Here is a 20,547-nt window from a genome sequence, read left to right as displayed (position 1 = left end):
AGATGGTTGTTGTCTTGCAGACGTTCCCATCTGTTGATTCAGGGACCGAGACGTGACTGCAAGATCCGTTACAGCACTGCGGATAAGATGCCTGTCATCTCGACTGCTGGTGATACAAGGCCGTTGGGATCCAGTACGGCGTTCCGTATTACCGTCCTGAACCCACCGATTCCATATCAGAATCCATATTGGGTCTCGACCAACGCGAGCAGCAATGTCGCTATACGATAAACTGCAATCACGATACACTACAATCCGACCTTCATCAAAGTCGGAAACGTGATGGTACGCATTTCTCCTCCTTACACGAGACATCACTACAACGCTTCACCAGGCAACGCCGGTCATTTGCTGTTTGTGTATGAGAAATCGGTTGGAAGCTTTCGTCATGTCAGCACGTTGTAGATGTCGCCACCGGCGCCAACCTTGTGTGAATGCTCTGAAAAGCTAATCATTTGCATATCACAGCACCTTCTTCCTGTCGGTTAAATTTCGCGTCTGTAGCACGTTACCTTCGTGGTGTAGCAATTTTAATGGCCAGTAGTGTACAAGTTCCATACTTATACGACCCCTCACCTCTTTCTCTTGTATACATACACACTCTCTCACTGCCTTTCAACCACTCACCACTCTCACTCTCCCTGTCTTTTTTGAGTCCAGATACTCCACCTGCTTAGCTAGGCCAGTGGTTGTCTGTTAGATTAGTATGTAGACAATGACAACCAAGGTTAATGGAATTACAACAAAATACAGAAAAAAAGACTGTGTTGATGTGAATTTCGGCAGTAGAAGAGTATTTTCGGGCAGATTCACTGTGTACATGGCGGGAAACTTAATTTTTTTGACGGAGTTAAAACTGATGATATGTCTTTAATGTAGCACAAATTCAGTAACAAAAATGAACTGCATACTTCAGTATAAATTTACTCAACTATAGAAAAATGTTATTTTTTGAAGTACTGGTATCTGTAGTGTTAAGGTGACTTCGAATTTTATAGTACATGAACAACTAATATGGATATATGCTTGTCCTTGTCCCACTTATATAAAACATTCACAAATGGAACAATACTTACATCAAGTGCTGAATTTCTTTCAAAATGGTAAAGCTTGTTTCGGGAAAACTATATTACCTCCCATATTTATTGTAGGCAACATTTTGCACTAAAATCATTATTGTGATAAGATTATTATAAAATCTTAAAATCACATTTTAGTCTTCATAAAACAGTATTTGGGCAAGGAAATACAGAAATACAGAAATGTCTCTTACATTCTTGACAGAGCAATTAATTCTCACATAATAATAGAACGACAATATAACACACTTAGTCCATTACAGTTATTCTGAAATGTCTCCAATCTGTCTGTGGAATGTTCTTCAGCATTATTCTCATTTTATTAGTCACACTTTTTGGTCACGACACTTTTCATATACATGGTTTTAACTCACATAAAATCTCATGTAATAGTTTTTTCACACTTGTTTCTGGATGTGAAGAGTTTAACTGACTCTTCAGGTATGAGATAAAGAACAGTTCAGCCACAAATGACTCTCTTGTAGTATCTTGACTTAAAAAAAGCACTAAACGTTACTTGATCCAACACTGGGTGTCTTTTTTGCAATTCAGAATCCTGTTCCGCCAAACGTAGGATGTGTTGTGGAAGACACAGTGAATTCGAGACTGTATCTCCTTCACTGTGTGCTTAGAAACATCTATGAAGTGGTATCTAAAGTTTCCGAAATTTGAACTCTGCACCTAGACGATCAAAAGTGAAAAGAAATACTGTTAGGTGTCTCCCCACAAATCCTTGTTGAATTGGCGAGGCAAATGGCTGTGAGTCACGTAGTTCGATTAGCTGCCGATGAGCGCATTTCCATTAACGTCTACCTGTGAGTCTGTGACTCTTCGATGTTTAATCTGAAACAGCAGCATGTTTAGAGCTTTGTTTTAAAGATGCTGAATCAGATAAATCACTTTCTAAACATTATTTCAGCGCTTGTACCAGCTATAACTATGTGTATGACATCAGGGTTTGCGTCCAAAATCTTGCTTCAACATCTAGTGCGTTTATGCAACAGTTTTCGCTAGACCGTTCGAGACCGCTGCAACACCTTGGGGGTAAGTGATGGCAAATCTTAACGTATTCTGACTGAAGAACTGAACATGCGATGGATTGCGGCGAAGTTTGTGACACTACTGCTTCAAGACGATAAAAAACAAAACTGCGTTGAAGTCCTCAAGGAAGTCATGTAATTCCTCCAAGATGACCCAAAGTCTCTTTTCATAGTTTTCAAAGCCTCGGAAGTTGGGTTTCTGTCCATGATCGTGAAATTAAGCAACAGTCGCCCTAGTGGGAGGACAAGGCAAGAGTAGCATTAAGTCTTTGTTGGTCAGTTATTTTAAAAATACATAGACGGTATTGTTCATAACGAGTTTGTCTCTCCTGCCCTGACTGTCAATAAGGAGTTCCATAGCGATGTTCGCAAGTCTGAGGGAGGGTATAACGAGAAACGTCAGCAGAAGTGTCCTACGAACGACGGAGTACTCCGCCGTGATAACGTACCATCCAATGCAGCCTACATCATTCTGGAATATTTTACTCCAAACAAGACGAAATTTTTTCCTCAAGCGCCGTACCCGCCAGAATTAGTACCGTTTCGTGACTCCTTCCTTTCCCTCAAAATGAAGAGAGTCAAAGGACTGGTACAGTGGAGGAGATGTAAGCGGAATCGCGAAGGATACCAAACAGCCCAATGAAGAAACACCACCTGGGCGCGTTTGAAAAGGGGCAGAAAAGTTGGTGCCAGTGTATTGCCTTCCGTGGGCACTATTTTGAAGGTAATGGTGCAAAATAAGCTGCAAGTGCTACATTATACTTTAAATTAATGTATTTCTTAAACTTCTGGATAATAGCACATATGTGTATTATTTCAGGGGATATGTTCTATGTAAATGACACACTGAAGGTTTTGTTCTTGTCGACTGCTTTCGTTACACTTCGATTGAAACAACTTCAGACTAGAAGTTAGAATTGCCTAACCAGTGACAAGTTTAAACGCCACTACAAAGGAAAGCAGACTTCGCTCCTGGCAGATAGTCATCTCATGAGGAAGAAGAGGATATTAATCTTCGGAACCCGAGTTTCAACACCGAATGCACATGGTCAATAGCTGCGACTGGCAGATGTCTGTGGTGTAGAGCGTAATTGCCATGTCATATGCAACATGACACTTGCTCATGGAATCACACTCTACTCTCGGTCCTTGCGTTGCCTGCCAACACCTACAGAATAGGCAACACGGCAATCACGTGGTGCCCGATGGACAGCTGTGATTAGATGACAACTAAACTCCACGACTTCCTCTTCCCACCCTGCAGTCAGTCATGTGACAAAGTACATAATGATAATTTTCGAAAGCTCGAGTCTTAACTCCGATCTGATGCAGCAAATAACGTTGTGACTGACACGCTCAAGGCATCGTGCCGTCTCTGCCTGTGTCGCCCCACGAGACAGCGGTGTTCGTGCTTGCAGAAAGGCTCCAGTGAACACGTGGAGCGCGAGGAGGAGCTGCGATTAGTCCACACCTGGCGCCTACCACTCGACTCACAGAAATTTCAATTACAAAATTATTTTAATCCAAATATAGCTACCTGTTATGTACATAGTAGTCAGCGCGTGCACAACTTTCTCACTAGAGCGCGCCCCGCTAAGCAAAACAGCGCAGGCGCAGTGGTCGTCCGTCTCCTCACTAAGAGATGGCGCTACCTTAGAGACAGACCAAATTCTGCTTCCGCCGATCCTCGTATTAGTATATAACGCAGCCAATGAGATCGCTGCTAAAGTAGAGCCTTTTCTCATCGCGGATCACACTCGCGCAGTGGTACCTGAATGCGCGACATATTATAACGAGTGTACTGACCTCCGATTAGTCAGTCTGCATTAGTCTTTAGCAGTCTGCATTTGTCTGTACCAGTCTATAGTCAAGTTTCAGTGTGTGCCTAATAATATTATCATATTCCTGTACATAGCCATGAAGAGAAATGTACAGACACTTTGTCAAGTGTCAGAGATATGTGAGAATAAGATTAACGTGCCAAGACCAAAGGAACTTCATATTGTCAGTTTTGGTCACCGTCTGTCTGCTATTCTATGCGTGCAAGTGGCATTTCTATTGTCTGACCTAAAGGCAGAAGATAAACACCTCACGATAAGACCACGAGACATATTGCTGACACTCGCCTACTTCGTTAGAGCGACAAGTCAAATAATCTGATGGTGTGTGTACCAAAGGTCTTACAGTACGCACACCACACTACCGTTATTGTGTTTGAAGCAGTTTTGTTTGATTGTTGACGGCCTACAGTGGGTACACATTTGTAGGGCGGGTGTCGAGAATATCACACAGTCGCGGTAGCTGAGACGTGCTGCGCGTTTGGGCTGCAGAGCGTCAGATGTGTATCTCGCCGGGGGACAGGAAGCGGAAGCTGCCCGCGGGGAAGAAGTCGACGGCGACCGCCTTGGAGGCCGCGGAGGTGGAGCCGGCGACCAGCTGCGGCAGCGGCAGCTCCTCGGAGACGGGCGGCGCGGGAGCGGAGCCGCGGGGGCGGCCGGCGCGCAGGTCCGCCTGGATCTCCTGCAGCGTCTTGCCCGCCGTCTCGGGCACCAGGAGGAAGACGAAGGCGGCGGCGGTGAGCGAGGACGCCAGGAAGCCGCCGAAGCAGGCGGCGGCGCCCACGCGGGACAGCATCAGCCCGAAGGAGCGCGTCACCGTGAACATCATCACCCAGTTCAGCAGGCCCGCCACCTGTCACAGCACACGAGGCGTAAAAACTCACCTCTGCGCTCAGGTCCAGTCAAAAAAATGTGGCTGGCTGCGAATAAGACATATCCAACCATTCTGAGAACCCTGGCCATTTTTGCCTGTAATCTGTATTGATAGCGACAAAACATCGGACCCAGGGACTCCAAAATTTTTGAGAATGCTTTAATTTCATGGATCTTATAATGAAATTTTCCCGGGACATTTAAATCTCATCTTCATCTACGGTAATGATGGAAGCCGAAGTAGTTTATTAAAACTTGTGTGCCACGGTCGGGACCTGAGTCTCCTTCTTTGTAGTATAGCTCAAGATACTAATTGAATTAGAACTGTGTGCCGGACCGAGACTCGAACACGGGACCTTTGCCTTTCGCGGGCAAGTGCTCTACCAACTGAACCACCCAAGCACGACTCACGCCCCGTCCTCACAGCTCCACATCTGCCAGTACCTCGTCTCCTACCTTCCAAACTTTACAGAAGCCCTCCTGGTAGAGCACTTGCCCGCAAAAGGCAAAGGTCCCGAGTTCGAATCTCCGTCCGGTACACAGTTTTAATCTGCCAGGAACTTTCATATCAGCGCACACTCCGCTGCAGAGTGAAAATCTCATTCTAGAAACACCCCCCAGGCTGTGGCTAAGCCATGTGTCCGCAATATCCTTTCTTTCAGGAGTGCTATTTCCGCAAGGTTCGCAGGAGAGCTTCTGTAAAGTTTGGAAGGTAGGAGACGAGATACTGGCAGAAGTAAAGCTGTTAGGACGGGGCGTGAGTCGTGCTTGGGTAGCTCAGATGGTAGAGCACTTGCCCTCGAAAGGCAAAGGTCCCGAGTTCGAGTCTCTGTCCGGCATACAGTTTTAATCCGCCAGGAAGTTTTATATCAGCGCACACTCCACTACAGAGTGAAAATCTCATTCTGGATACTAACTGAAGTTTGTTTTGCGGAGGGATTGGACTTACTACCTGTGCAGCAACGGCATGTAATGTGCTCCGATTTGTCTTCAACGGAATGGGTATAGATTAGGAACTGGATTCCTTGTGAAGAGGGGATGGGTTGTGTCACGTTCCCGACCCTAGTCTCACCTGCTAGTCACACATGAAAAATAAATCAATAGTACAGCAGAATACAAGAATATGACGGCAAACGTTTGGTGTCTGTTATGAAGGAAGATCTCGAACTCCCTATGGATGCGTTTAGAAGGCTAGAACTGACAAAAATAAAAAGGCAGTGAAGGTTTTAGCGATGTCGCTGTTCGGGACTGCCCTTCTGTCCACGTAACCTACCCTGGAAGGAACACACGTCAAGGATTTACTGAATGATTAATTTGGGTCTGGGAAATGGTGATGAGGAACCGGCTGCAGAAGCAGAAAATGTGCTGCTGATCTGCCACCAGTTGAAGGTGACAGTGAAGGTGCTAAATGTGTGCTAATGCTAAAGACACATTCTTTGAATGCCGTAATTTATGACTGCAATTATCTGCCATTTCACTGTAAGCTGTCCATATTTGTTACTGTTTTTGTGGAATAATAAGAAAATTAAAAAAAAAAAGGTGGTTAGCAGTCTTGACTCCCAAGAAAGGAGGCCTGGGTTCAAGTCGCGGCCTCGGCAAAAATTTTAATTCATTCCTTTGGCTTCCATCATTACCGTCGTTTTAATATCAAGTTGAAGTGGGATAACAAATGTCAAAAGAATATTTTTCCAGTGGTACAGTTTCCAGTAAAGAATTTTTTCTTTTTCTTTGCTTCTGCTGTAAAAACTTCCTTCTTAGCAAGTTTTATGTTTATAGGTCAAAGGGAAATACCCTATAGATTTTGACGAGGGAGTTAGTAGGTATCGAAATATGTGACATAAAGGGCCGTATCTTTTGACTGCAGTGACTTAGAGGTTTAAATTTTTTACAGCACCAAGGGACCATAACGTTAGTGAGATAAATTCCAGCTTCATACGTCTACCAATTCCTGAGAAAAAAGTTTTTACCAGTAGAGGTACAAAACCCTAAAAAGTCAATTACTGCAATTTTTTGTGCTAAGATCTCCTACTGGTCTACAAGAATGGTAGCTGAAACCATCCACCAGACTAGCGTCCGATACCCTTGACAACCGTTTGTTGTAGGATCTTGGAAGATGTTCCGACCTCCAACATGATAAGGTATCTCGAACAGAATGAACTGCCCCACGGCAACAAGCATGGATTCCGAAAACATCGATCATGTGAAACGCAACTCACGTGACACCCTGAAAGCCGTTCATCCACTATATCTCGATCTCCGGAAAGCATTAGACTGAGAACGACTCCTGTGCTTGTTGTCAAAAGTACGACAGTATAGGGTATCAAGGGAAATTTGTGACCTGACTAAAGATTTCTCGGTAGAGAGAAGGTACCATGTTATCTTGCATGGAGAGTCTTCGACAGATGTAGAAGTAACTTCAGGTGTTCTCCAGAGAAGTGTGTTGGGGCCTTGCTGTTCATTTTGTACATGACGTTGTAGACAGTACCAATAGGAATCTCTGCAGGGAAGAGTGTTGGGCCGGCCGCGGTGGCCGAGCGCTTCTAGGCGCTTCAGTCCGGAAACGCGCGACTGCTACGGTCGCTGGTTCGAATCCTGCCTCGGGCATGGATGTGTGTGATGTCCTTAGGTTAGTTAGGTTTAAGTAGTTCTATGTTCTAGGGGACTGATGACCTCGAACCTGCGACTGTAGCAGCAGCACGGCTCCGGACTGCAGCGCCAAGAACCGTTCGGCCACTGCCAAATGAAAGTTTTATCCAATGTGTAGGGGAAAGATTGCCAAAAACCATTTTTGTGGGAAGAAATGCACTTGGTATTGGTGTTTATGATGCAGTTTCATGTTCTAATGATGGTGTGCAAAGCTAACAATATGTTGTAGAGATAATGGGAATTAAGCCCGGAGTAAACCGCATCAAAGCTTTGTATGCAATAGACAGAGAGAGTGTAGTGAAAGGAGATAAATCATCTTTGGATGTGATAAAATGAAGAAGAGTGCATCATACGAATGTGAAATGAATGAAACTGATTTAGAAAATGAAAAAGAACCTAGTTGTGGTGCTGGACAGTTGTAAAAGAATGCTAAATACAAGCAGAAACATTAACGGCCATTTTCCGCAAAACACAAATTTCTGTCCTTAGGTACATGTAACATCCAAAAAAATATTATATTACCTATGAATATTAAACACAAATCCCTTAATGTAAAACTCAAGAAATTTCCAAATCTCTTATAAACTGTGGTAAAAATTGAGATAATGAACTATAGAATTTGAGTTTTTTCTAAACATGAAGTTTAAAATGTAATAGTTCATTCATTTTTTCATAAATGAAATAAATTGTAGAGTGTCACACACATGTAAGTATGGTTTCTATGCTGTGCAAAATTCATCGAAGAATCTCTCTTACTTGTGAAGAAAAGTGTACCTATAGCAACAAATGTAGCCAATAGTAAGTGAAAAAATGATAAAGTTTCATATGTAAAAAAATTATTTTTTATGTTTTTGAACTTTTACTGCTATGAATGCGAATCCTGAATCCTTCCGGGTCATGTTGACAAAGTAATATGAATTTATCTGTAAAATTACGCGCAGTGGAAATTAAAACGTCTTGTGATGCCTCTCTTGCCCCAAGTCGACCCATTTGACGTCCTACCCCCTTTAAGAAACGCTAAATGAATAAGGATATAAATAAATCTTACAGCAATGCGTTTTATACGAAGTAGAAGAACAGTTCGGAGACTGTGATTCTTTGTATCAACATGACAAAGTACGCTGTCATAAAGCAGTTTATGTTTGGCAATGTTCTGTGGACAATAACATTCCTAAAATGCGTTTAACATTTTAAAGAACATAGTTCTTGTATAGGAACCACCACCAGCCACAAACAGCAGGACTGCCATGCGCCACCGCCTCCAGCGGACATTCATGGTCCCAAGATGATGTGATATAAAGATCGAAACCGATCACCATTAAAAAAAGTTAACCAATCAAGACTGCTTCTTGTTTATTTATTCTTAAAATGGACTGGCCTACCCACAGTCGCGACTTGAAGACAAACAAATTTATGATGAATTAGAACGTGGACTTCGCTCTACATCTTCTCTCCAGCATCACCACCTTCTAAGGTTTCGGGTCTTCAGGAAAAATGGCCAGTTATTTCGCCAAAGGCATTCAGAAACTACATTGAAAGTGCCTCTAGCGGACTTTAAACCGTTATAAAGGCGAAGGATGGCTACACCCTACATTAATGTATACCAATAGATGCTACTGTATACATGACTGTTTTCAGACGTAGCCCTGTCTGTGATAGTGATAATGTGGGACAAGCCTGTGACGGGACTGTTGTAAGATGTGCTGGGTATACCAGACCGATCTTCCGTCTCGGATGTCCACAGGGATATGACCGATGTGGGATAGGCTTGGGAGAAGGTTAGCACAAGGATGCACTGAGACAGAGTACTGCGTAAGCTGTGAAGACGCAGGCTGTTTTGGGAAAACTACTGCTTTGCATACGAACGTCGCTACGTTTGTACAGATTTGAAAGCACGTCTACTTCTGCATCTGCCTATCCCGCACATTTTTTTTAACGAATCCTCTTTTACAGAATACTACATTATCTGATGCTGCCGCAAAACGGTGAAACGCGTTAATAATTAATCATTCTTTTCTTTCAATAAAGACTTTTATTATTGAAATAACTTGTAGCAGTTGCCGTACCAGGCAGCTAACGGAGTTATTTTGGGAGCCATGAGAAGATCTGTGGTGGAATGTTCCTCATTTGTAGTGCTGATGATAAATAGTCGAAGGATGTTGTTGAGTTGTTCCGTTATAGGATGATGCTGTCTGATGAGCATGGTCTCTCCTTCCCCCCTTTACAGCTGCTTCCTGGGGGTGGTCGGGGGATTCGGGCACGTATAACCTCTCTGTGGACTACGTTTAGGATATAGTGCGTATCTGTCAAGGCGACAATGTGAAATTTAGCATACTGGGCAAGGGGTTATTCGTCACTGTACCTGTGCCACGTACGTACGGGCGATCAGACTATATGGGAGACACTTAATAGTCTGAAAAAGTTGCAGTTATTTAGTTGCAGGTATTGTTGATGGTTAGTGGGATTTGTATGACGGTGTTCTGATGGATCCCTAAGAGAAGTGAAGGTAAAGTTTAGTTTAGTTATGTGCATACTCCATATATCATGATTGTGATCTCTCGCTACGATACAACAGCATTCTGCTAGTTATATGATTGTCTACATGCACAAACACACCATATTATTACATACACAAAAATTCTTCTGTGTAGTATAAGATGTAACTGATGTGTGTGAAATGAATGAACAGTCCAGTGTGATTATTTATGAAGTGAATCATATGTGCAGATGTTTTACGTAAACATTATTTTCTCTGATTTTTTGTATGAACAAAATGTATAACATTACCACACAATTAGCTTAACAGTCCGATTTCAAATCTAAAACCTTATTTTTCATATTCTATGTAATCAAATTACGGTATAGTAATAATGCACAGAACATTGTTTAATAATGTTAATTTATGTTTTGTGTAAGGAATAGATCAATATTTCGAAAACAGACGTATAAACAAATACCACTATTCGAAAAAAAGGTACAGAAATCTCAGCGGGTGTTGTAGTTCAATATCAGTGTGAAAATGCACGTAAAAAACTCACAACTACACTAATGAGAAATAGTCAATTTAAGACGGAAAATTACAATCTTCATAAAAAGTTCTAACCCTAATGTAGACATGGAAAACTACAGAGTAATTTGTAATATAAAGAATTTAGCATAATTCATGTAATGTATTCAGGTTTATTGAAATGAAATTATTTTTATGCCACGTACTGATTCGGCAGATGCCTTTAGGTGCTTATATTTTGGGATTCGTTAAAATGTTGGAGGAATGAAAAATAAACCTCGTCATTAACTTGCAAAGTGTCTCATTTTATTAAATTTCATCCGAAGGATCGTTAGATTAATCACTATGTCAAACAGTGTCTTTTTGTTTTGATTCGTATGTTGAATCACGTTGTTGGAAAGGGAAGCAATTACCTTAAGAACATTGCAATGTAGACGATCAGCAGCATGGTGTGCAAGAAATACATCATAAGCTCAACATTTAAAATGTACCTTGTAGTATAATGTTTTAAGTTGGCTGTTTGAAAATGGAAGTATTTACTGCAGATAGGGAAAACAGTAAGTTACAGGGAATCTAGAAATATGGAATCTGTCCTACCTTCCTTTTCATAAAGAATGCTTCTTCCGTTATACCATTTTCCGCTGCTGTTGATATTATCTCGAGAGGGCCTAGTTCTGGATTTTTGCCAATAGAGAGCTCATCATGACACTTTTTACAATTACATGCCACATGTCCTGAGGTTATACAGTATGTGTCCTTAATGTAGTGGTTTCCATTGCTTTCTGCCTACTGATGCCGTTGATCGTTGCTAGTTCCTCCGCTTTTAAGACTGTTTCCCACCCTAAGCGTAAGAGAGTGCCACGAATCTGTGTCCGCTACTCCGCCCTGTTTGACAAGGCAGTTGACAAAACAACAGTGACTTCTTAAGCCGGAACTCTTCGGCCGACATTGCTAACAACTTTTATTCAAAATGTGAGCACCAGCCGCGTTCGAACCCAGGAAGTAGGACGTTTTCCTTAGTAGTCAAATCCGCTATCTCTTGACGACGGGTAGATGACTCGATATTAACACCAAATGTAGTGCTTATACCAATGACTTTGGTCCACTTATAAGTGTATGAAACGGTCTATATTTTAATAACCAGTATTGGATGCTAAACATCTTAAAAGTTAAATTTTAAAATAACAATAATAATTGAAGAAGTAATTAAAATCTTAAAAACCATTAAGCTGGAAAAGAAGACTTTTGAAATGGTCTCCAAGAAAAATAAGAAAAGAGTTAAAATTAATCTAGAGGAGAAAATATCCCAGGTGCGTGAAAGGTAGCCTTGAGACATCCACTACCTGAGAAAAGCAATAAACAAGAAGTAAAGCTGTGAGTACCGGGCGTGAGTCGTGCTTCGGTAGCTCAGTTGGTAGAGCACTTGCCCGCGAAAGGCAAAGGTCCTGAGTTCGAGTCTCGGTCGGGCACACAGTTTTAATCTGCCAGGAAGTTTCATATCAGCGCACACTCCGCTGCAGAGTGAAAATCTCATTCTGGAAATATCCCCCAGGCTGTGGCTAAGCCATGTCTCCACAGTATCCTTTCTTTCAGGAGTGCTAGTTCTGCATGTTTCGCAGAAGAGCTTCTGTAAAGTTTGGAAGGTAGGAGACGGATACTGGCAGAAGTAAAGCTGTGAGTACCGGGCGTGAGTCGTGCTTCGGTAGCTCAGTTGGTAGAGCACTTGCCCGCGAAAGGCAAAGGTCCTGAGTTCGAGTCTCGGTCGGGCACACAGTTTTAATCTGCCAGGAAGTTTTAATAAACAAGACGTTAGAACTAGATAAGAATTTCTTTGCTACAAGTAGCATGTAAAATATTTTCCAAGATTCTACTAAACAGGATAAAAAACACTAGACAGTAATTTACTTGATTATGAAGGTGGTTTAGGGAAGGGCAGATCATGTTCTGAGTAAATAATGCACCAGAAGTCTACCATATGCCACGGAGTACTGAGTTCAAAGAACACTGTAATAATAGTTGTCGATTTAAAAAAAAAACTTTGTTTCTGTACACAAAGAAACTGTAGATAAAATAATCCGAGCATATGATGTAAAGTCAAATTAGCAAATCTAATTCATGAAACACTTAGAGACATTGCATCTAAAACAAAATGTATTGGAGAAATAACTTAGCCTTTCGACATAAACAAACCTGTATGGCGAAATGATGGCCATAAATACATTCTTTTTAACTGCAGTCTAGAAAAAAACCGCGAGAATTGGAATGAAAAACTGAATGGATTTGATTTCATCAATGAGGTTGGGAAGAGTAAACAAAAATATTGGAATGACCTGTCTCATATATTTAGATGACGTTGCTAAACTTTCTGAAAATGTGACTTTGGCTGTAAAACAAAATAATTTTTTAGAACAAAGATCACAACAACTGGCTTAAGAAGTTCTGCAGAAAAAAAAACAATTTTTTAACAAACATAAAAAATACACTGAAATATCTGAAAGCAGAGATTGGCCACATGAAGCAGATATAAAAAATTATATATCTTGGGAAGATAATCCAAGAAAATGATTTGAAAAACCCTGCTATGGAAGGAAGGATGTATAAAATTGGAAGGGCATGTGGTATAAGAAAATACCTTTACAATAACAAACGTCTGTCTAAAAAAGCAAAATAAGATATTGCAGATCAGTAGTGTAGACAGAAGGTCTATATACAAGCTAATGTCTAGCATAAAATCTATAACTCAGATAAATTAGAAATACTAGAAAGAAGGAAAATATTACGCACACGAAAAGGTACGAAAAACTGGAAATTACGAAGCAATGGGAAAATGTATGGAAATTTAAAAAACATATGCCTGATCAGGGGACGTAATATCTACATCCATACTCCGCAAGCCACCTGACGGTGTGTGGTGGAGGGTACCTTGAGTTTCTCTATCGGATTTCCCTTCTATTTCAGTCTCATGTTGTTCGTGGAAAGAAAGATTATCGGTATGCCTGTGTGGGCTCTAATCTCTCTGACTTTATCCTCATGGTGTCTTCGCGAGATATACGTAGGAGAGAGCAATATACTGCTTGAGTCTTTGGTGAAAGTATGTTCTCGTAACTTTAACGAAAGCCCGTACCGAGTCACCAAGCGTCTCTCTTGCAGAGTCTTCCACTGGAGTTTATCTATCATCTCCGTAACGCTTTCGTGATTACTAAATGATCCTGTAACGAAGTGCACTGCTCTCCGTTGGATCTTCTCTATCTCTCCTATCAACCCTATCTGGTACGGATCTCACACCAGTGGGCAGTATTCAAGCAGTGGGTGAGCAAGTGTACTGCAACCTACTTCCTTTGTTCCCGGACTCAATTTCCTTAGGATTCTTCCAATGAATCTCAGTGTGGCATCTGCTTTACCGACGATTAATGTTATTTGGTCATTCCATTTTAAATCACTCCTAATGCCTACACCCAGATAATTTATGTAATAAACTGTTTCTAGTTGCTGACCTGCTACATTGTAGCTAAATGATAAAGGATCTTTCTATGTATTCGCAGTACATTACACTTGTCCACATTGAGATTCAATTGCCATTCCCTGCACCGTGCGTCAATTCGTTGCAAATCCTCGTGCAGTTCAGTACAATTTTCAATTGTTATAACATCTCGATATACCACAGCATCATCCGCAAAAAGCCTCAGTGAAGTTCCGATGTTATCCACAAGGTCATTTATACAGGGTTTTGAAAAAGGTACGGCCAAACTTTCAGGAAACATTCCTCACACACAAATAAAGAAAAGATGTTATGTGGACATGTGTCCGGAAACGCTTAATTTCCATGTTAGAATTCATTTTAGTTTCGTCAGTATGTACGCTCAATGGAGACGTTATCATGATTACATACGGGATACTCTACCTGTGCTGCTAGATCATGTCTCTTTACAAGTACGACACAACATGTGGTTCATGCACGATGGAGCTCCTGCACATTTCAGTCGAAGTGTTCGTACGCTTCTCAACATCAGATTCGGTGACCGATGGATTAGTGGAGGCGGACCAATTCCATGGCCTCCACGCTCTCCTGACCTCAACCCTCTTGACTTTCATTTACGATGGCATGTGAAAGCTCTTGTCTACGCAACCCCGGTACCAATTGTAGAGAGTCTTCGTGCTCGTATTGTGGACGGCTGTGATACAATACGCCATTCTCCAGGGCTGCATCAGCGCATCAGGGATTCCATGCGACGGAGGGTGGATCCATGTATCCTCGATAACGGAGGACATTTTGAACATTTCCTGTAACAAATTGTTTGAAGTCACGCTGGTACGTTCTGTTGCTGTGTGTTTCGAATTCCATGATGAATGTGATTTGAAGAGAAGTAATAAAATGAGCTGTAAGATGGAAATTAAGCGTTTCAGGACCCATGTTCACATAACATATTTTCTTTCTTTGTGTGCGAGGAATGTTTCCTGAAAGTTTTTCCGTACATTTTTGTAACACCCTGTTGTTGTTGTGGTCTTCAGTCCTGAGACTGGTTTGATGCAGCTCTCCATGCTACTCTATCCTGTGAAAGCTTCTTCATCTCCCAGAATCCACTGCAACCCACATCCTTCTGAATCTGCTTAGTGTAGTCATCTCTTGGTCTCCCTCTACGATTTTTACCCTTTACGCTGCCCTCCAATACTAAATTGGTAATCTCTTGATGCCTCAAAACATGTCCTACCAACCGATCTCTTCTTCTGGTCAAGTTGTGCCACAAACTTCTCTTTTCCCCAATCCTATTCAATACTTCCTCATTAGTTATGTGATCTACCCATCTAATCTTCAGCGTTCTTCTGTAGCACCACATTTCGAAAGCTTCTATTCTCTTCTTGTCTAAACTATTTATCGTCCATCTTTCACTTCAATACATGGCTACACTCCATACAAATACTTTCAGAAATGACTTTCTGACACTTAAATCTATACTCGATGTTAACAAATTTCTCTTCTTCAGAAACGATTTCCTTGCCATTGCCAGTCTACATTTTATATCCTCTCTACTTCGACCATCATCAGTCATTTTGCTCCCCAAATAGCAAAACTCCTTTACTACTTTAAGTGTCTCATTTCCTAATCTAATTCCCTCAGCATCACCTGACGTAATTCGACTACATTCCATTATCCTCGTTTTGCTTTTGTTGATGTTCATCTTATATCCTCCTTTCAAGACACCATCCATTCCGTTCAACTGCTCTTCCAAGTCCTTTGCTGTCTCTGACAGAATTACGATGTCATCGGCGAACCTCAAAGTTTTTATTTCTTCTCCATGGATTTTAATACCTACTCCGAATTTTTCTTTTGTTTCCTTCACTGCTTGCTCAATATACAGATTGAATAACATCGGGGATAGACTACAGCCATCTCTCACTCCCTTCCCAACCACTGCTTCCCTTTCATGTCCCTCGACTCTTATAACTGCCATCTGGTTTCTATACAGATTGTAAATAGCCTTTCGCTCCCTGTATTTTACCCCTGCCACCTTCAGAATTTGAAAGAGTATTCCAGTCAACATTGTCAAAAGCTTTCTCTAAGTCTACAAATGCTAGAAACGTAGGTTTGCCCTTCCTTAATCTAGCTTCTAAGATAAGTCGTAGGGTCAATATTGCCTCAGGTGTTCCAACATTTCTACGGAATCCAAACTGATCATCCCCGAGGTCGGCTTCTATTAGTTTTTCCATTCGTCTGTGAAGAATTCGTGTTAGTATTTTGCAGCTGTGACTTATTACAATAATAGTTCGGTAATTTTCACATCTGTCAACATCTGATTTCTTTGGGATTGGAGTTATTATATTCTTCTTGAAGTCTGAGGATATTTCGCCTGTCTCATACATCTTGCTCACCAGATGGTAGAGTTTTGTCAGGACTGGCTCTCCCAAGGCCGTCAGTAGTTCCAATGGAATGTTGTCTTCTTCGGGGGCCTTGTTTCGACTCAGGTCTTTCAGTGCCTTGTCAAACTCTACACGCAGTATCGTATCTCCCATTTTGTCTTCATCTACATCCTCTTCCTTTTCCATAATATTGTCCTCAAGTACATCACCCTTGTATAGACCCTCTATATACTCCTTCCACCTTTCTGCTTTCCCTTCTTTGCTTAGAACTGCGTTTCCATCTGAGCTCTTGATATTCATACAAGTGGTTCTCTTTTCTCCAAAGGTCTCTTTAATTTTCCTGTAGGCAGTATCTATCTTACCCCTCGTGAGATAAGCCTCTACATCCTTACATTTGTCTTCTAGCCATCCCTGCTTAGCCATTTTGCACTTCCTGTCGATCTCAATTTTGAGACGTTTGTATTCCTTTTTGCCTGCTTCATTTACTGAATTTTTATATTTTCTCCTTTCATCAATTAAATTCAAAATTTCTTCTGTTACCTAAGGATTTCTACTAGCCTTCGTCTTTTTACCTACTCGATCCTCTGCTGCCTTCACTACTTCATCCCTCAAAGCTACCCATTCTTCTTCTACTGTATTTCTTTCACCCATTCCTGTCAATTGCTCCCTTATGCTCTCCCTGAAACTCTGTACAACCTCTGGTTCTTTTAGTTTATCCATGTCCCATGTCCTTAAATTCCCACCTTTTTGCAGTTTCTTCAGTTTTAATCTACAGGTCATAACCAATAGATTGTGGTCAGAGTCAACATCTGCCCCTGAAAAGGTCTTACAATTTAAAACCTGGTTCCTAAATCTCTGTCTTAGAATTATACAATCTATCTGATACCTTTTAGTATCTCCAGGCTTCTTCCATGTATACAGCCTTCTTTTATGATTCTTGAACCAAGTGTTACCTATGATTGAGTTGTGCTCTGTGCAAAATTCTACCAGACGGCTTCCTCTTTCATTTCTTTGCCCCAGTCCATATTCACCTACTACGTTTCCTTCTCTCCCTTTTCCTACTACCAAATTCCAGTCACCCATGACTATTAAATTTTCATCTCCCTTCACTATCTGAATAAATTCTTTTATTTGATCATACATTTCTTCAATTTCTTCGTCATCTGCAAAGCTTGTTGGCATATAAACTTGTACTACTGTAGTAGGTGTGGGCTTCGTATCTATCTTGGCCACAATAATGCGTTCTCTATGCTGTTTGTAGTAGCTTACCCTCATTCCAATTTCCTATTCATTATTAAACCTACTACTGCATTACCCGTATTTGATTTTGTGTTTATAACCCTGTAGTCACCTGACCAGAAGTCTTGTTCCTCCTGCCACCGAACTTTACTAATTCCCACTATATCTAACTTTAACCTATCCATTTCCCTTTTTAAATTTTCTAACCTACCTGCCCGATTAAGGGATCTGACATTCCACGCTCCGATCCGTAGAACGCCAGTTTTCTTTCTCCTGATAACGACATCCTCTTGAGTAGTCCCCGCTGGAGATCCGAATGGGGGACTATTTTACCTCCGGAATATTTTACCCAAGAGGACGCCATCATCATTTAATCATACAGTAAAGCTGCATGCCCTCGGGAAAAATTACGGCCGTAGTTTCCCCTTGCTTTCAGCCGTTCGCAGTACCAGCACAGCAAGGCCGTTTTGGTTAGTGTTACAAGGCCAGATCAGTCAGTCATCCAGACTGTTGCCCCTGCAACTACTGAAAAGGCTGCTGCCCCTCTTCAGGAACCACACGTTTGTCTGGCCTCCCAACAGATACCCCTCCGTTTTGGTTGCACCTACGGTACGTATTGTGAATAGCAATGGTCCTACGACACTCCCCTGCGACACACCTGATATCACTCTTACCTCGGAACCCTCAACATCGCCGATTTAAAACGAGACGGCATCAGTAGTGGAAAGATTTTGTAGACGTTGATAAGGATGGTGAGGGGCCGATACTGATTCGCACTGCGACTCCCCTCCGATTTTGGGATGGGAAAAATAAAACGTGACACAATCAGGCGGCTCGGTCATGTCAGGGCGCATCTGCTCACTGTTCGTAGACACCCATTGGGGCATCAAGATTTCCGCGAATTCCTGACGGAATTCTAACATTGTCCTATCAGGCCTTGGCGAATTATGTACTGCTTCTTTGTTGACTGCTCCCATCATTTCATCTTATGTGAGTGGCTCAATTACTGCAGCCTCATCCATCTAAACCAGTCTCGTTGGCAACTGCTGCAGTATGTTCTCCGCACCCGGTGCTCTGTCGGTGTGCCGGCAAAGAGGTGAATGGTTCAAAAATCCAGCCGCAATGTGCTCTTGTGTCATCAGTTGACCACCCCTGAGTCATGGAGCACTGTGGCTAACGCTCGGCAGTGACGTTTGTGTGCTCGCGACACATGATGCACCGAGGTGCGTCCCACAGTGATGTTGTCTAGACGCTTTGGCAGGACCAGAATGCCTCACAGTCGATGTCGCGTGATCGACGGGAAGCGTGCCTTGATACGGTGAACTTCTGCTTTATGTTCTGTAGTCGGATCCTTAATTGACAACTCACAAAGTAATCAAGAGTGTTCCTTATCCACTGCGTCTTATCACGATCAAATTGTATAAGGTCCCTTCATATCATCGGTTTATCACATACGAGGGTTGCAACTTTAAGAGTGGCATTTATTTCTTTACAGCTCGTACAAAATACACTCCTGGAAATGGAAAAAAGAACACATTGACACCGATGTGTCAAACCCACCATACTTGCTCCGGACACGGCGAGAGGGCTGTACAAGCAATCATCACACGCACGGCACAGCGGACACACCAGGAACCGCGGTGTTGGCCGTCGAATGGCGCTAGCTGCGCAGCATTTGTGCACCGCCGCCGTCAGTGTCAGCCAGTTTGCCGTGGCGTACGGAGCTCCATCGCAGTCTTTAACACTGGTAGCATGCCGCGACAGCGTGGACGTGAACCGTATGTGCAGTTCACGGACTTTGAGCGAGGGCGTATAGTGGGCACGCGGGAGGCCGGGTGGACGTACCGCCGAATTGCTCAACACGTGGGGCGTGAGGTCTCCACAGTACATCGATGTTGTCGCCAGTGGTCGGCGGAAGGTGCACGTGCCCGTCGACCTGGGACCGGACCGCAGCGACGTACGGATGCACGCCAAGACCGTAGGATCCTACGCAGTGCCGTAGGGGACCGCACCGCCACTTCCCAGCAAATTAGGGACACTGTTGCTCCTGGGGTATCGGCGAGGACCATTCGCAACCGTCTCCATGAAGCTGGGATACGGTCCCGCACACCGTTAGGCCGTCTTCCGCTCATGCCCCAACATCGTGCAGCCCGCCTCCAGTGGTGTCGCGACAGGCGTGAATGGAGGGACTAATGGAGACGTGTCGTCTTCAGCGATGAGAATCGCTTCTGCCTTGGTGCCAATGATGGTCGTATGCGTGTTTGGCGCCGTGCAGGTGAGCGCCACAATCAGGACTGCATACGACCGAGGCACACAGGGCCAACACCCGGCATCATGGTGTGGGGAGCGATCTCCTACACTGGCCGTACACCTCTGGTGATCGTCGAGGGGACACTGAATAGTGCACGGTACATCCAAACCGTCATCGAACCCATCGTTCTACCATTCCTAGACCGGCAAGGGAACTTGCTGTTCCAACAGGACAATGCACGTCCGCATGTATCCCGTGCCACCCAACGTGCTCTAGAAGGTGTAAGTCAACTACCGTGGCCAGCAAGATCTCCGGATCTGTCCCCCATCGAGCATGTTTGGGACTGGATGAAGCGTCGTCTCACGCGGTCTGCACGTCCAGCACGAACGCTGGTCCAACTGAGGCGCCAGGTGGAAATGGCATGGCAAGCCGTTCCACAGGACTACATCTAGCATCTCTACGACCGTCTCCATGGGAGAATAGCAGCCTGCATTGCTGCGAAAGGTGGATATACACTGAACTAGTGCCGACATTGTGCATGCTCTGTTGCCTGTATCTATGTGCCTGTGGTTCTGTCAGTGTGATCATGTGATTTATCTGACCCCAGGAATGTGTCAATAAAGTTTCCCCTTCCTGGGACAATGAATTCACGGTGTTCTTATTTCAATTTCCAGGAGTGTATATACGTTTTTCAAAGTGTTACTGATCTTCAAAGTAG

At 42.9% G+C, this 20,547-nt stretch overlaps 1 protein-coding gene across 2 annotated transcripts in view; it reads right to left on the bottom strand.

Annotated features, from left to right (window-relative positions):
• Window positions 1–850: 850 nt before the first annotated feature.
• LOC126292018 (facilitated trehalose transporter Tret1-2 homolog) overlaps window positions 851–20,547 on the bottom strand; it is a 184,839-nt gene continuing 165,142 nt past the window's right edge. For both annotated transcript variants that reach the window (XM_049985810.1, XM_049985811.1), the window contains exon 10: window positions 851–4,810. In XM_049985810.1, coding sequence (XP_049841767.1) covers window positions 4,454–4,810 — 357 coding nt within the window. In that variant the 3' untranslated portion in view covers window positions 851–4,453. The remainder of the gene's footprint in view (window positions 4,811–20,547) is intronic.

This window comes from Schistocerca gregaria, chromosome 9, assembly GCF_023897955.1.
Source record: "Schistocerca gregaria isolate iqSchGreg1 chromosome 9, iqSchGreg1.2, whole genome shotgun sequence".
In the NCBI taxonomy this organism is placed as follows: domain Eukaryota; kingdom Metazoa; phylum Arthropoda; class Insecta; order Orthoptera; family Acrididae; genus Schistocerca; species Schistocerca gregaria.
Note: the sequence above shows the minus strand (reverse complement) of the source record. Positions and strands in the feature narration are given on the sequence as shown.